We start from the raw sequence: 16,742 nt of genomic DNA, 5'->3' as shown, positions 1-16,742 counted from the left end.
GGAGTCCTAAAATGTTGACTGGAAGGTTCTGAGCCTGAGAGTGGGTCTTGTTCTCTTTGGGCTCACTGTAACATGATATGCAGGAATGCCCCAAAACCCAATTGCAGAAAACACATTTCACAGTGTAATCTTTAAATGGCACCATGGTCTAGCTGGAGAGGCCTAAATTTAGCCATCTTTATGCTCTTCCTGACATCTTGTCACATTCTCCCTAAAAGGATCGTCCAGTCCCTTGCCTCGAGGGTGAAGGCCTGGTTGGAAATATTCTGGAAGCTGAGTGAGAAAGTGAGCTGGAGGTTTTAGTGTTCAGAATGCACACATTAAATTATACCCCAGTATTCAGTATGGTATCCCTGCTTCCAAATCTACCTGATTTATTTATTTATTTATTTATTTATTTATTTATTTATTTATTTATTTATTTTACTTTAAGTTCTAGGATACATGTGGAGAATGTGCAGGTTTGTTACATAGGTATACATGTGCCATGGTGGTTTGCTGCACCTTTCAACCCATTGTCTAGGTTTTAAGCCCCATATGCATTAGGTATTTGTCCTAATGCTCTCCTTCCCTTTGCCCCTGACCCCCCGACAGGCCCCAGTGTGTGTTGCTCCCTTCCCTGTGTCCATGTGTTCTCATTGTTCAACTCCCACTTATGAGAACATGCGGTGTTTCGTTTTCTGTTCCTGTGTTAGTTTGCTGAGGATGATGGCTTCCAGCTTCACTATGTCTCTGCAAAGGACATAATCTCATTCTTTTTTATGGCTGCATAGTATTCCATGGTATATATGTGCCACATTTTCTTTATCCACTCTATCATTGGTGGGCATTTGGGTTGGTTCCAAGTCTTTGCTATTGTAAATAGTGCTGCAATAAACATACACGTTCATGTGTCTTGATAGTAATGATTTATATTCCTTTGGGTATATACCCAGTAATGGGATTGCTGGGTTAAATGGTATTTCTGGTTCTAGATCCTTGAGGAATTGCCACACTGTCTTCCACAATGGTTGAACTAATTTGCACTCCCACCAACAGTGTAAAAACATTCCCATTTCTCTACAGCCTCGCCAGCATCTATTGTTTCCTGACTTTTTAATAATCACCATTCTGACTGGCGTGAGATATTTCTCGTCGTGGTTTTGATTTGCGTTTCTCTAATGATCAGTGATAATAAACTTTTTTTCATATGTTTCTTGGCTGCATAAATATCTTCTTCTGAGAAGTGTCTGTTCATATTCTCTGACCACTTTTTGATAGGGTTGTTTTTTTCTTGTAAAATTGTTTAAGTTCCTTGTAGATTCTGGATATTAGACCTTTGCTAGATGGGTAGATTGCAAAAAGTTTCTCCCGTTCTGTAGGTTGCCTGTTCACTTTGATGCTAGTTTCTTTTGCTGTGCAGAAGCTCTTTAGTTTAATTAGATCCTATTTGTCAATTTTGGCTTTTGTTGTAATTGCTTTTGGTGTTTTAGTCATGAAGTCTTTGCCCATGCCTATGTCCTAAATGGTATTGCCTAGGTTTTCTTCTAGGGTTTTATGGTTTTTGGTTTTACATTTAAGTCTTAAATCCATCTTGAGTTAAGTTTTGTATAAGGCATAAGGAAGGGGTCCAGTTTCAGTTTTCTGCATATGGCTAGCCAGTTTTCCCAGCACCATTTATAATAGGGCTTCCTTTCCCCATTGCTTGTTTTTGTCAGGTTTGTCGAAGATCAGATGGTTGTAGATGTGTGGTGTTATTTCTGAGGTCTCTATTCTGTTCCATTGGTCTATATGTCTGTTTTGGTACATGCTGTTTTGGTTACTGTAGCCTTGTAGTATAGTTTGAAGTCAGGTAGTGTGATGCTTCCAGGTTTGTTCTTTTTGCTTAGGATTGTCTTGGCTATATGGGTTCTTTTTTGGTTCCATGTGAAATTTAAACTGTTTTTTTTTTTTTTTAAATTCTGCAAAGAAAGTCAGTGGTAGCTGAATGGGAATAGCATTGAACCTATAAATTATTTTGGGCAGTGTGTCCATTTTCACAATATTAATTTTTTCTATCCATGAACATGGAATGCTTTTCCATTTGTTTGTGTCCTCCCTTGTTTCCTTGAGCAGTGGTTTGTAGTTCTCCTTGAAGTGGTCCTTCACGTCCTTTGTAAGTTGTATTCTTAGGTATTTTATTCTCTTTGTAGCAATTGTGAATGGAAGTTCATTCATAATTTGGCTCTCTGCTTGTCTATTGTTGGTGTATGGAATGTCTATGATTTTCACCATTGATTTTGTATCCTGAGACTTTACTGAAGTTGCTTGTCAGCTTAAGGAGTTTTGGGGCTGAGACGATGGGGTTTTCTAAATATAGAATCATGTCATCTGCAAACAGAGACAATTTGACTTCCTCTCTTCCTATATGAATATCCTTTCTCTTGCCTGATTGCCCTGGCCAGAACTTCCAATGCTACGTTGAATAGGAGTGATGAGAGAGGGCATCCTTGTCCTGTGCCAGTTTTTAAAGGGAATGCTTCCAGCTTTTGCCCATTCAGTATGATATTGGCTATGGATTTAATAGCTCTTATTATTTTGAGATATGTTCCATCAATAACTAGTTTATCGAGAGTTTTTAACATGAACCAAATCTACCTGTTTTCTTGTGGCCCAGAGACCCCGTATTTTGCCTTTTCTAGAGGATAAACACCTAGTCTTCCGCCAAGATGGGAGGACTGTCACCTGGCTGGTGCTTAAAGAGGACTTTGAACTTATTTTAGCTTCACATATATCCCACTTTAAGAATCAATTCCTTGGAATGTGTGTTTTTCAGAATATTGCCATCTACCTATTGCTAGCATAAGATTCTGCTTCTCTAGGGCTGTTTAATCAGTTACCAATCTATATCTGCTTTTCAACTTCCAAAATTTTGCTGTGATTGTCTCCTGCTCCATTCTCTTAATCCTTGTGATTTATGCTTCTAAAATACATTTTAATGTCAGTTTAGTGGATTTTTAAGAGGGAGTGAGAGTGCAATCTGACATTTTTATCCAGAAGTCAATGTTTTTCTCAGTTTACAAGGAATTCAATGCATATAAATAACATTAAAACTTTGTCTTTATTGTCATAAACATTTTTAGTGTGTCTTTCATTTTAATTAAGATATTTTTCTATGCCAAAGATTTTGTTTCTATAGTAAAATTTATCACTTCTGCTCTTTCAAAGTTAATCTAATTTTAGACTTAGAAATTCTTCCTATATCTAATAAATAAGATAAATATTGCCTTATTAAAAAGTACTGCATAGCTAATAAATAAGATAAAATCATCTTATTAAAAAGTATTGTGTTATTTAGATTTTTAAAATTTAAGCATTGAATTCACCTAGAATTTATTTGGGTATATGTTGTAAAGTTAGGTTTTAAATTTATTATTTTCTCCCTAACAGCCAATTTCCTTAACATCATTTGTTGACTAAATCCATTCCTCATTGAGAATCATGACTTTATTCATCACATATTAAGTTCTTTTATACTGTGGGATTCATCTGTTTCTGGGCTGCTATTTTTTCCATTAATCTGTTTGTTGTGTCTTCAATTAATACTGCACTGTTTTAAAATTAATAACTTTGTAGTGGACTTCATCTGGTTGGGTATGATTTTCCTCATCTTTTCCTTTAAAATTTTTCTAAATTATTTTCACTTTCTATTCTTCTACATTAATTTGAAGTGAATATTATTAAATAAGATAATCTCATTGGGATTTTGATTGAAATTGTATTACAATTATAAATTAACTTGTGATAATTGGCATCTTCACAATACTGAATTTTTCTTTCATAGAACATGGTATATGTCTCATTCAAGTTACCATTTTGTCTTCTATTCAGATTTTGTAAAAAAAAGTTATCCTAGGCCGGGCACGGTGGCACAAGCCTGTAATCCCAGCACTTTGGGAGGCCGAGACGGGCGGATCACGAGGTCAGGAGATCGAGACCATCCTGGCTAACACGGTGAAACCCTGTCTCTACTAAAAAATACAAAAAAAAAAAACTAGCTGGGCGAGGTGGCGGGCGCCTGTAGTCCCAGCTACTCGGGAGGCTGAGGCAGGAGAATGGCGTGAACCCGGGAGGCGGAGCTTGCAGTGAGCTGAGATCCGGCCACTGCACTCCAGCCTGGGCGACAGAGAGAGACTCTGTCTCAAAAAAAAAAAAAAAAAAAAGACTTCCGTCCAGACCGGAACCCAAGATGGCTGCGCTCTTGCTGAGACATGTTGGTCCTCATTGCCTCCGAGCCCACTTTAGCCCTCAGCTCTGTATCAGAAATGCTGTTCCTTTGGGAACCACAGCCAAAGAAGAGATGGAGCGGTTCTGGAATAAGAATATAAGTTCAAACCGTCCTGTATCTCCCCACATCACTGTCTACAGTTGGTCTCTTCCCATGGCAATGTCCATCTGCCACCGTGGCACTGGTATTGCTTTGAGTGCAGGGGTCTCTCTTTTTGGCATGTCGGCCCTGTTACTCCCTGGGAACTTTGAGTCTTATTTGGAACTCGTGAAGTCCCTGTGTCTGGGGCCAGCACTGATCCACACAGCTAAGTTTGCACTCGTCTTCCCTCTCATGTATCATACCTGGAATGGGATCCGACACTTGATGTGGGACCTAGGAAAAGGCCTGAAGATTCCCCAGCTATACCAGTCTGGAGTGGCTGTCCTGGTTCTTACTGTGTTGTCCTCTATGGGGCTGGCAGCCATGTGAAGAACGGAGGTTCCCAGCATCATCTTCCTACACCTTATTACATTCATCCATCTTTCTGTTTTTCATTCTTACCTCCAGCCTGGGAAAAGTTCTCATTTGTTTAGGTCCTTTTGTACTTTCAGATCCCGTTGGAGCAGTAGAGTACCTTGTAGACCATAATAGTGGAAAAGGGTCTAGTTTTCCCCTTGTTTCTAAAGATGGGGTGGCTGCAAAAACTCCCCTTTTTTGCCCACAGCTTGCCAACTCTAGAAGCAGTTATTCTGTCTGCATATTGGGCTTTGATTTGTGCTGAGGGTCAGCTTTTGGCTCCTTCTTCCTGAGACAGTGGAAACAATGCCAGCTCTGTGGCTTCTGCCCTGGGGACTGGGGGTGAGGCTTTGGGTGCCACTGCCTGTGGGTTGCTGGCTTAAAGGACAATTCTGTTCATTGGTGAGAGCCCAGGCCATTAACACCTACGCAGTGTTATTGAAAGAAGAGAGGTGGGGGTGGAGGGGAATTAGTCTGTCCCAGTTAGAGGGAGATAAAGAGGGCTAGTTAATTCTTGGAGCAGCTGCTTTTGAGGAGAAAATATATAGCTTTTGACACAAGAAGATGCAGAAAATTATTGAACATATTAATGGTTATTTCTTTTTCTTTTTCTTGGATTTCCAGAAAAGCCTCTTAGTTTTATGCTTTCTCATCAAAGTCATGTACCCTTTTTTTCTGAAACTGAATTAAAATACTCATTTTAAAAAAACAAAAACAAAAACAAAAAAGTTATCCTAAGTTAATCTATAATGCAGCTGTATCCTCATTAATATTTTATAAGCGTACTCAATAGTTTTCATTTGCTTCTTACAGAAAATTCTTCCCCTAAGTCTTCAGAGCGGGGACACCTTTCCCTTCTTGTTGCAGGATTTTGTACAGGCCTGAATCCTGCAGGGTTTTCCATTTATTTATCATATAACCAGGAGGGATCTATCTAGTCATGGTGCCTAACATACAAGGTGACTAGAATGTCCTTCGTCCCCCAGTCATCTGAACACTTGGGTCCTGGCAGCCTTTTTTTTTTTTTTTTTTTTTTTTTTTAACCAACCTAAGGTTGTGGATACAACTTCTAGCTTAGTTTGGGATACTTAGCTTCCATTCTTCTAGTTGCCAGGCCTGAGGCTGGCTGATGCCCTATTCCAACTGCTGGTATCTCAGTCTATGCTTAAGAGTCATTAAAAAAAAAAAAAAGAGTCATTTGCAGTTCCTTTTTGGGCAGTCTGATTTTGTAAAGACCACTCACTTCCTTCATCATGAACAATTTTGACCACTTTTATCCTCTGCACTCATTTATATTTCTTGTTAAGTGACTAAAAAATTCAGAATTCTGGAATTCTCCCCTTTTCTTGTCTTATAAGCCAAGAATGTCATCTCTGAAAGAATGTGTCCTGGTATGGACCCTGGACCACCTGCATTAACATCATCTGAAGTGCTTGTTAAAAACACACCTTTACAACTAATCACAACCAGTTACATATTTCTTTGTTCCTTCTCTGCTCCCACTGCTTCACTTGACTACAAAATAAATGCAAAAAACAAAAACTTTGGGAGGCCAAGGTGGGAGGATCACTTGAGCCCAGGAGTTCAAGACCAGCCTGAGCAACATAGTGAGATCCCACCTCCACAAAAATAAAAGTAAAAAAAAAAAAAAAAAGCTGGGCATGGTGGTTCGCACCTGTAGTCCCAGCTATTCGGGAGGCTGAGGCAGGAGGATTGCTTGAGCTCAGGAGGTCGAGGCTGTAGTGAGCTACGATCATACCACTGTACTTCAGCTTGGGCGACAGAATGCAATCCTATCTCCAAAACAAAAACAAAAACCAAGCCAAAAATGCATTTTTCCTGGGCCCTCTTCCAGATCTACTAAAAAGTCAGAACCTCTCAGGGTTCTGGACATTTTAACAGAATTCCCGGATAATTCTTATGCACATTAATATTAGGGAATCAAGAGAGGCAAAGATAGAGTGGGAAGGTGGGGAGTCGGATGATGGCCTACTGATTTTCACAGCAATGTAGCCATGGACTTGGATGGATAATTGATAAGGTCACCTGGCAAGTTCTGGTTTAGAGGGTAAAGCGTGTGGCAGGTAATCAAGAATATTTTCCTCAGTCAATCTCATCAATGAGGTAATTAGTAGCAATTATGCCTGAACCTTGGTTTTTGCCTAAGTGCAGCTGTAAATTTTCGTGCATTCCCCACATGTTCTAATGAAATCTGGAGGAAGCATATCTGACATGATTAGTTACTCTCCAAGCTACCCTGAGAGCACCCCATCTCCTTCAGTTACTGCAACCCCTGCTGTCCTTTATCAGGCCTTGGTGACCTCCTTGAGACCTGCAGATCCAAACAGGGCAGTTGAATAGGCTTCGCTCTGTGTCCTCCCAGAGGCCCTCCGGATCTAAGTGGGCTTATTTGCAGCTGATTTCCTCATACCTCATCCCTGTAGAGTGGGGAGAAACAAGGGGAAACTGTTGCTGATAAAGCGGTGATGAGGAAAAGCTCAGGTCGACTCCATGATTCACTTTAAGTGAGGTGGGGCAGCAGCCTGAACACAGGGGCCCAGCCCAATACCTCATCTGTTCCCCCTTCCTGTAAGATAATAACAGTATGGGTGATGCATGAATGAGCACCGTATGACTTACAAAACATGTAATGCTCACTACACTATTTGAGGCAGGTATGATTATTAGGCTTATTGTACAGAGGAAGAAACTCAGGCATAGACAGATTAAGTGACTCACCTGTTTCCCATTCCATCTTGTTTGCTAAGTGTCAGTCTGCTCAAAAGCCAGTAGACTGGATAGCTGAAACGACAGAAATGTTATTACAGTTCTGGTGGGTGGAAGTCTAAGATCAGGGTGCTAGCACGGTCGGGCTCTAGTGAGGGCCCTCTGTTGGCTTGCAGACAGCCACCTTCTGTGCTGTGTCCTTACATGGCAGGGGTAGGGAGGGGAAAGAGTCTCTTCTTAGAGGAACACTGATCCCATCACGAGGGCGTCACCATCCTGACCTCATGTAAACCTAAATAGTTCCCAAAGGCCCCACTTCCAAATAATATCATATTGGGGGGTAAGGCTTCAATATAAGAATTTTGGGGGATACACACATTTGGTCCATAGCATTAAGTGACTTATACCTTCCCCAGAGGTGAGCAGTTTTGGTGTATTGGAAAATGGAGGCGATGTTAGTATCGTATTCTGGGAGCAACCCAGGGCATCTGTCTCCTTGGAGAAGACTCCTTGTAGGTTGGGAATCCCTGCATCTTCGTAACTGGAAGGCTTTGAATGCTGTCAGTTTCCTGTAGGCACGACCTCCACCCTCAATGCTGTAGCATTAGTAAGTCCTGAAACTGAAGTACTAGCAACCTTTACTCTCATGCCGCAAGATTGCCCGCCACACGTGGACACTGGGATTCCCCCATAGTTCTTGCCTTCAAGGAGACGAGAGTCTTAAAAAGGGAATTAGAGATGTGAATAAATAATTAAAACCAGTGTGTTCATATTGTGACATTCTAAGTGATGTGGTAGCAGGAGAAAGGAGTAGTTAACTTTCTTAGGAAGCCAGCAAGGCTGTGGCACTTGACAAATGATAACCAGCTGGAGGTGGAAGTCAGGGTTGGGGAGAGCCACTGAGAGCAGAGGCAGTCAATGCTTACATTTACGGAATGCCTGCTATGTTTCTGGCACGATGGATACTATGAGGGGCAAAGTCAGACATGGTCCCTTTGACATCTCAGGCCTGAAGCAGGATATTCTAAAGCAGGATATTTCCCTGACCCCTTTGCAGGACTCACAGCAGGGGTGCCTCAGTTACTCAGCTCACCACTTTCAATTCCTCATGGGAGGCAGCGTGCAAGCAAATGAGGTGGGAACTGGAGTGATGAGTGCTGGAACCAGCTGGCTGCTTCAGCACTGGCAGGAACAAACTCCAGGCGGGCCCTGCAGCAGCATCCAGGTGGGGGTGCCTGTGACCCCCAAAGTCCCAGAGAGTGTGGTACGGTGCTTTTTTAGCTGTGCCATCCACAGACAGCTTAAGTGTTAACAGCTCAGTGGACCCTCTGCCTTTTCTTGTGAGGCAGCTGCCCTCCACCAGTGAGGACAAAGGGCTGGTGTGACAGCCTTTTGTATCCACACTTGTGTCTCCTGAGCTCTTGTCCAGCTTCCAGGAAAAATGAGGTCACGTGAACAAGTTGCAGGATGGTAAATGTGGGGGATTTTATTGCTGATGAAAATGGCTCTCAGCAGGAAGGGGAGCTGAAAAGGGGATTGGGGGTGGGGGTAGGCAATCCTCCTCTGAAGTCCAGCTGTCTCTGGCTGGATTCTTCCCTGAAGTTATGCCATCAAGCTGTCCCTCTGAAGTCAAGCCGTTTCTCTCCAACATCCAGCCACAGTCTCTGCTCCTCTCCGACTGAGTCTGGGGTTTTTATAGGCACAGGATGGGGCGGGGTGGGACCATGGGTAGTTTAGGAAAAAGCAACATTCAAGCGGGAAAACAGGGATAGAAGTTCTCACTTCGGACTGCAGTTTCAGGCTTTTTGGCTTGAGGGTGGGGTTTCACCAGGGACCTGCCCTTTTCTGCCTAGAAGTTCTCTGCCTCCTGTCCCCATCAGTTCCTTATCTCCATCATCCTAAACTGGGACAGTCTTCTCTGTTACATGCTTGCAAAGCACTGTATAATTTCCTTTTACAGCACTTAATCAGCGTTTGCTATGACATACTTGTCCTTCCTCACTAGAGAGGAAACCTCTGTCACAGGGATTGTGTCTGACTTTGCTCCTGTACCTGAAATGTAGGGCACACCTCCCAGACAGCAGACAGATTCGTAATTTTAAAATAAAAAATATGCACACACATATACACATTTACACACATATACATAGCGGCACCATTGTGTTCCAACCCCGTGTACACAATGTACTGTGCTCCATTCTCTTGTGGAGCTTTGTGGGTCTAGATTTGTGACTCTAGACCAGCTGTTCTCATGGATGGCTGCACATTAGATGTACCTGAGGATTTTTAGGCAATCGCCATGCTGGGCCCATTCCCAGACAAGCCCACGGACTTGCCCGGGCAATGCCCAGGAATCATGCATCCTAATGTTCACCAGCTCACAAAGTCCATTTCAGCAGCAAAACTCTTTCATAAACTATATTTCCTTCACATAAGATGTGTTCCTTCTCAAGAATCATCCTTTATGCTTTCTTCATGAAGCACTGATTCAAAAATATCCTTCTAGTATTCAGAAAAAGGACCTGGACTAGGTGGGCCAAAGTGACAAATGCAGTCAAGATGCCATGGTCCCTCTGTCCCACCTTCCTACCCTCAAATTCTAATATCCAAAGCTGACAGGCTCAGCAAGCCTTGATAGCCTCTGACCCTCTAGTAAGAGGGGTGGCTGGAGGTTGACTTACCATGTTGCCTTGACCTCAGTAGGAAGGCAGGTGGGGCAGGCACTGCTAGAAGTTCTCACAGAGGCCAAAGTAAGAAGCCCAGCAGGAGTGAGGAGGGCTGGGCTGGGAACATGCCCTGACAAAGGACATATCTTATTGCCCTGCTAAAAGAAGGAGCCTGAAAGTCTTGGATTGCTCTTGGTTTCTGAAGACACACACAAAAAACTGGCAACCCAAATTTTAAGCTGTGCAGCTCTTGATAGTGGGAGAATCGACTGCTGGGCACTGCAGGTATGGGAGCTCTGCTGTGGGCCTGGGGCCTGGGGAGGGTTCTCTGGGACTGAGGTAGAGAATGGCACCCACTAGGTGTGTTCACTGAGCTCCATGCCATCCCCAGATTCTTTCTCAGGGCCTGACTCCTTCCTCCTGAGTTTGCATCTCCAGGCCCAGGTGTGGGTCTGGGTGCCTCCCTGCCTCCCTGCCTCCCTCTCCTCCCTGTCCAAAGTTTGACAGGGCTCATGGGTCTGCCTTGAAGCTTGGTAGGATCTCTCTGCAACTGAGAACAGAGGGGTCATGGTTTGCTTCTAAATTGGGCTAGACCGGGCACAGTGGCTCATGCCTGTAATCCCAGCACTTTGGGAGGCCAAGGCGGGTGGATCACCTGAGGTCAGGAGTTCGAGACCAGCCTGGCCAACATGGTGAAACCCCGTCTCTACTATAAATACAAAAATTAGCCGAGCCTGGTGGTGGGCACCCATAATCCCAGGTACTCAGGAGGTTGAGGCACGAGAATTGCTTGAACCCAGGAGGCGGAGGTTGCAGTGAGCCGAGACTGTGCCATTGGACTCCAGCCTGGGCAACAAGAGAAAAACTCCATCTCAAAAAAATAAATCCATAAAAAACAAATAAATAAATTGGGCTAGGACTTCGGATTGAAGGCCCTCCTTGGGGCCAGTGACAGGCCAGTGCTAGAGGACCTCATGGGTAACTGCATCCTTTCCCTCCCTCCAGGCTGCCCGTTCTCCGGGGAGGTGCATTTGCTTTTGTGGTAACTTCTCTGGCCATGCTCTCCCTTCCCACCTGGAATTGCCCTGAGTGGACACTCAATGCCAGCCAGGTGAACACCAACTCTCCAAAATTCACTGAGAAATGGCAGAAGAGGATCCGAGAGGTAACAGAGCAAGGGGGATGGCTGGGAGCAGGAGAGGTGTCTGCAACAGGGACTCCTGAGTGCATGTATTCGTTCAACATTCCTTATCCAACTTTCTGCCAGGCAAGATCCTGGACTTTAAGATACTGTGGTAGATGAGACAGAGAAGGATTCTGCCCTTACAGAGCTAACGTTCTAGTGGACATGTGTGGTGAGGTAGGGTGGAGAGAGAAAGACGCTAATAAGCAAATGGAAAAGGCAAATTTCAGCGAATTATAAGTGCAATGAAGAAAATAAAACAGAATGATGAGCAGGAGAGGCACTGGGCTGCCCAATGGAAAGGATGGAGAGTAAAAATGGGTGTTCTTGGAAACACTCCTGCATGTATCAAGGAGGAAGAGCTCAAGCATTGCTCCAGCCAGTCCCAGGAAGTAGAGAGGGCAGCGAGTAGTACTCCCGCTTTATATTAATTCACTAAACATCATTAGTTGAACATCTGGCAGGTTCCAAGCGTTGTGTTGGGACTGTAAGGAGAGAGACACATCATGGTGGTAGTGGTGATGATGGTGGTGGTGGTAGTGGTGGTAGCAACAGATCGTGGTTACTGAGCACTTAGAGTTTTCCAGGCACTCTACTACAAGTTTTTAATAGATGTACAAGTGCCATATTGATAAATGTCCACAGTGGGCTCAGATTAATGGGAGGTCCAACATGCCAGACTAGGGCTCAGCACCACTCGGTTAGTGGGCGCTGACAGCTTAGCTTGCCCATTTTGGAGAGTTGTGCCCCTGTGTTTATCCCACCATGAAGCATGACCCTTGCTAAACTCAATTGTATCATCTGGGGAGAGGAACTGGTGGCCTGGAGCAGGCTCTGAAAGTCAGCAGTGTTCCAGGTTGGCTTATCTAAAGGGTCGAGAAGAAAGTTAGCACACTCAGGATTCTTGGCAGAGAGATCACCACAGGCTTAGGGACAGACCTGGGCAACCTCACCCAAAGTGGGCAGGTGGAGGGGTGGCCTGTGGGTGGGGTGCCGTTGTAGGTGGTACACTGTGAGAGAATGAAGGTCACTTGAGATCTTTAGGGAACCTTAACCATCTACTTCCCAGCTCAACCTGAAACCCCTAGGGCCATGGCATCTGTGCATGGGCTGGCCTGGAGCCGTGCCCAGCACCCCCTGCTCTGGAGCATTACACAGCACAGCGTGAAGGTGGGGCCCAGTCCAATGCAGTTTGCTCAGGCATGAATATGGCCCCCATTTAAGACCTTCTGTACCAACTCCCCGGTATCACTGGGACTGGACCAAGGATGTTCCAGAACTTAGGGCTATGGACCTAGAGCAGGGTGGGTTCCCTAGATATATCTGGGAGCCAAGCCAAGAAGCCTTAGACCAGGCAGGGCCCATCCTACAGCCCACCTTGATCCATGTTGAGTGTCCTCGTAGCCTCATTGCTTCAACAATTGCCAGTCTCCCATATGGGAAATACAAAGGACAAACATGGAAGACGGGAAACAATAGTAAGATTCCTATTCCTACCCATATTTGACCAGTAAGAAGGAACAGGATCCACAAAACATCTCAGTGCCTAACAATGTTACTCTGCTTGATAATATTGCTCTAGTTTGATTTTTCCCTCCTTGCTTCCAAAGTTTGAACTAGTACCTTTTAAAATAAACTTTTTCTTTTTTTTGAGACAGAGTCTTGCTCTGTCACCCAGGCTAGAGTGCAGTGGTGCCATCTCGGCTCACTGTAACCTCTGCCTCCTGGGTTCAAGCGATTTTCTTGCCTCAGCCTCCTGAGTAGCTGTGACTGTAGGCATGTGCCACCAAGCCCAGCTAATTTTTTGTGTTTTTAGTAGAGATGAGGTTTTGTCATGTTGGCCAGGCTGGTCTCAAACTCCTGATCTCAGGTGATCCGCCCACCTCGGCCTCCCAAAGTGCTAAGATTACAGGTGTGAGCCATTGCATCCAGCCATAAAATAAACTTTTAATTTAAGTCTTACAAGCATAAAGCAAAGAACACAATAAATTTTCAAATTTGAGCTGATCTATGTAACCTAGCTCAAGAAATAGGCATTAACAACACCCCTTAAGCCCCATCATGCCTCCTTTCAGTCACCCCTCCCATAACGGTTACCACTATCCCAACTTCTAATACCACAGATTATTTTTGTTTGTTTATGAACATTGTGGAACCACACAGTACATATTCGTTAGTGTGCGACTTCATTCATTCAATATTATGTTTGCAAGATTCTTCCATATTGTTATGTGTGGTGGTAGATTATTCATACTCATTGCTGAATAATGTTTCATTATATAATGTTCCATTATGTAAATAGGCAGCAGTTTTATCAATTCTGTGTTATCCAAATTATGTGTTTAAGGGTGGTTTCCTGTTATTTGCTATTGTAAATTGTATTGCTATGAACATTTGTGTACTTGCGCTTAAGTGAACAGATATATGTACGTCCTCTGAACGTGTACTTAGCATTGGTTGGGTCATAGAATGCATATGTGTCCACCTTTAGTAAGCACTACTAAATACCTCTCCAAAGCGGATCTTCCAACTTCCACTCCCGCCAGCAGTGTGTGTGAGCTCCAGTTACTTTACATTCTCACAAACATTTTCTATCTTTTTTATTGTAGCCATCCTGGTGGTACATTTGTAGCTTTTTTATGACGCTGTTGGGATGCTTTAGAGTTAAGTATAATGGTCCCTCCTCAACTTGTAGTTCTGCTTGACTTCCTTGGGTCATTTTTTCCCTGTGCTTACCACATTAACTGATGACCGGAGTTAAATATCCTGATATAGACTTTGTCAGATATCACCACTTCCATGATTTTCATTTCATTGAGTATCATGCAAATCTTCATCTAAGATAAAAGTTCAAGCAACAGACCATGTCCTAATGTGCCAGCATCACGTTAGGAATTGGCTACATTCACAGCGGTCCCTCCTGCTTGCCTATCCAGCTCAGCCAAGTGTACTCTGGGCCCAGTTTTATCAAGACAATAACATTAAATGTGTTCCAGTTTGGTAGAATCAACTCTGATGCCATCATCTCTCATCTAAGACTGAAGACATATCTAAAAATATTGCTAAGAAATAATTTTACTAGCAACTTATTTTAAAGATAAAGGGCAAAAGTAGCATCATTTGGTACAGCAGTATTTCTGGTGACTCCAGTTCTTTCTCCTACCATCTTTTTTTCCCCCATTGGGATCCCTAAGTCCATTCCCTTGCTCCTATTAAAGGAGGAGTATTGGATTCCTTCTCTGCTATCCTTCAAATAGTGAGCAGCAAAAGTAACACTGTTAAACCTACTTCATGTGTCCTTCCCAAGATACTTTCAAATAACTTAATAAGTATATTGTAACTGGGTCCTCTCCACTGGGTAGGGTGCCTCTTGAAACTACCAGATTTTTCAATACGGCTGATAAATGCCTTCAGGGTTCCAACAAGTGAAATTAAATTAATTTATATTATTCCCACTTTAGGGAACACAATCAAATCCCTAGTCCTGGAAAGGTTTCCTTATCTCTCCATTTCTTAACCTATGCCTTAGACAATGGTCCACTGTTGACTTGCTCTCGTGCTCCTCCTACCCTGGAAAGCCAGGCCTCTGTGCCTTTGTCACCAACATTTTGTTGCTTCAAGCACACATTCCAATTTTTTCAAAATTGTGCTGCTTTGTAGAAGTGATGTGAAATATGAAGAGGTCATTTGATATTGTATTTCTTGGTCTACTCTTGCCCTGTTCATGCTGTGAAAAGTGATCCTTGAGCTGTTGATGTGTAAGTTGATATCATGTTGGTGGATGATCTGGGCTGCCTGTCTTTTTATAGTACGCTGGGTCAGATCTTTAGTTGCAGAATGGGCAAAGCTCAAACCAGAAACATTGTCAATACCAGTTTTTAAAAAGTCTTTAAATTTCCCTTGCTCTGTGATATGTCCAGGGTAGGCAGCCTGCCAGCTCTGTGATGGGCCATAAACCCTCAAAGTATATTTCCCCACCAAAGGCACAGGAGCCCATTGCTGTTAACAATCTGGACCATCCTGGGTGACACAAGTGGCAACAGATGGAGGTGGGGATTATGTTGTTTGTGAGCATTGTGTGCATGGCTTGTGGCCCAAGGTGTCATCTCGTGGACTCCAGTGACTACTTTCAAAGATATACTTCCCTCCTCTTTTTTTTGTTTTTTGAGACGGAGTCTTGTTCTGTCGCCCAGGCTGGAGTGCAGTGGCCCGATCTCAGCTCACTGCAAGCTCCGCCTCCCAGGTTCACACCATTCTTCTGCCTCAGCCTCCCGAGTAGCTGGGACTATAGGCACTCACCACCACGCCTGCCTAATTTTTTGTATTTTTTAGTAGAGACCGGATTTCACCTTGTTAGCCAGGATGGTCTTGATCTCCTGACTGCGTGATCCACCTGCCTCGGCCTCCCAAATTGCTGGGATTACAGGCATGAGCCACCGCACCTGGCTACTTCCCTCTTCTTTTTAAGACTAAGGGGCATCAACATGAACAATCAGTCTCTAAAATTTAAACATGAAGTCCTGTCCCATGAAAGGGAAGATACATACATAGCGTTTTCTGTGATTCACTTGCCAGATCAGTTAGTTTATTGACTGTGGCCCAGGAATCTATGTAATTACATATGGTATAATTGCTGGTAGGATTTACATGTGCACAGTTAACACATCATACATACCTTGGTCCATTGGCCTGATTTAGACTTGCCGTACTTCTATCAGGGGTCTTCTGTTGGCTGGACAGAATGTTGCATTCTTCTAGTTCCAATCTTTCCCAGTTAATTGAGTTCCACCTTCAGAAAGATGCCAACTAGTGCTTTTGAATTCAAAGATTTATACAATGGGGCCCAAGCCTCTGTTGCTGGATTTAGATTATACTGTGAGGTTATGGCTGCCCTAGGAGATGGGGACTAAATCACTTGCTTGTGGATCTTATGTATCCTTCCTGGGTAATTGTCTTTTCTTTTCCTGAATATAACTATTTCCCTGCAATCAATACATTTTGTTTATCAGGCTGGTCCTCATTTGAATGTCTTTCTGACATCCCTCAAGACACAACTGACATCTCTGATCTCAGACTTATTTGCTTATTCATTAGTGGTCTAATCCCAAACAGTGCCCAGTGGTGGACTGCTTGGTAATGGTCTTTCAAAGGGAGAGTGGTTGAGTCGCTGCCTTGGGCTACATCTGCAGCAAAAGCCCCATGGCAGTGCTGGATACCTGCCTTTTGCAGGGTCAGTCCTCACTCAGCGTAGACTCCATCACCAACACTTCCCGTAGCTCAGGAGCACTGTGCCTGTGAGAATGCAATAGACGAATCTGAGCCCTAACTTGTGAATTTCAGCTAGAACTTTCTGTTACTCTTCGCTACTTTCAACAACAGCCTTTTTGCATGTGCCTGTACTCTGACATATAGTCCAAAAGTA

General features: G+C 43.6%; 2 protein-coding genes across 5 annotated transcripts in view; both read left to right on the top strand.

Moving 5' to 3' along the window:
* The window catches only part of LOC112621689 (solute carrier family 23 member 2-like), a 54,706-nt gene that overhangs the window by 14,224 nt on the left and 23,740 nt on the right, over positions 1-16,742 (top strand). The window contains 1 exon segment of the mRNA XM_025381083.1: positions 11,143-11,302. Coding sequence (XP_025236868.1) covers positions 11,143-11,302 — 160 coding nt within the window.
* Positions 4,202-5,256, top strand: LOC112620834 (succinate dehydrogenase cytochrome b560 subunit, mitochondrial-like). Of its 4 annotated transcripts, XM_025379767.1 has the most exons (3): positions 4,202-4,284; positions 4,387-4,446; positions 4,611-5,256. In XM_025379767.1, the coding sequence occupies exons 1-3, from the start codon at positions 4,208-4,210 to the stop codon at positions 4,819-4,821; spliced, it is 348 nt and encodes a 115-aa protein (XP_025235552.1). In that variant the 5' UTR covers positions 4,202-4,207; the 3' UTR covers positions 4,822-5,256. The 4 variants fall into 4 exon arrangements, with proteins under 4 accessions (XP_025235552.1, XP_025235549.1, XP_025235551.1 ...); XM_025379764.1 differs by having other exon boundaries at positions 4,202-4,446; XM_025379766.1 differs by having other exon boundaries at positions 4,390-4,782.

This window comes from Theropithecus gelada, chromosome 3, assembly GCF_003255815.1.
Source record: "Theropithecus gelada isolate Dixy chromosome 3, Tgel_1.0, whole genome shotgun sequence".
Taxonomy (NCBI): domain Eukaryota; kingdom Metazoa; phylum Chordata; class Mammalia; order Primates; family Cercopithecidae; genus Theropithecus; species Theropithecus gelada.
Note: the sequence above shows the minus strand (reverse complement) of the source record. Positions and strands in the feature narration are given on the sequence as shown.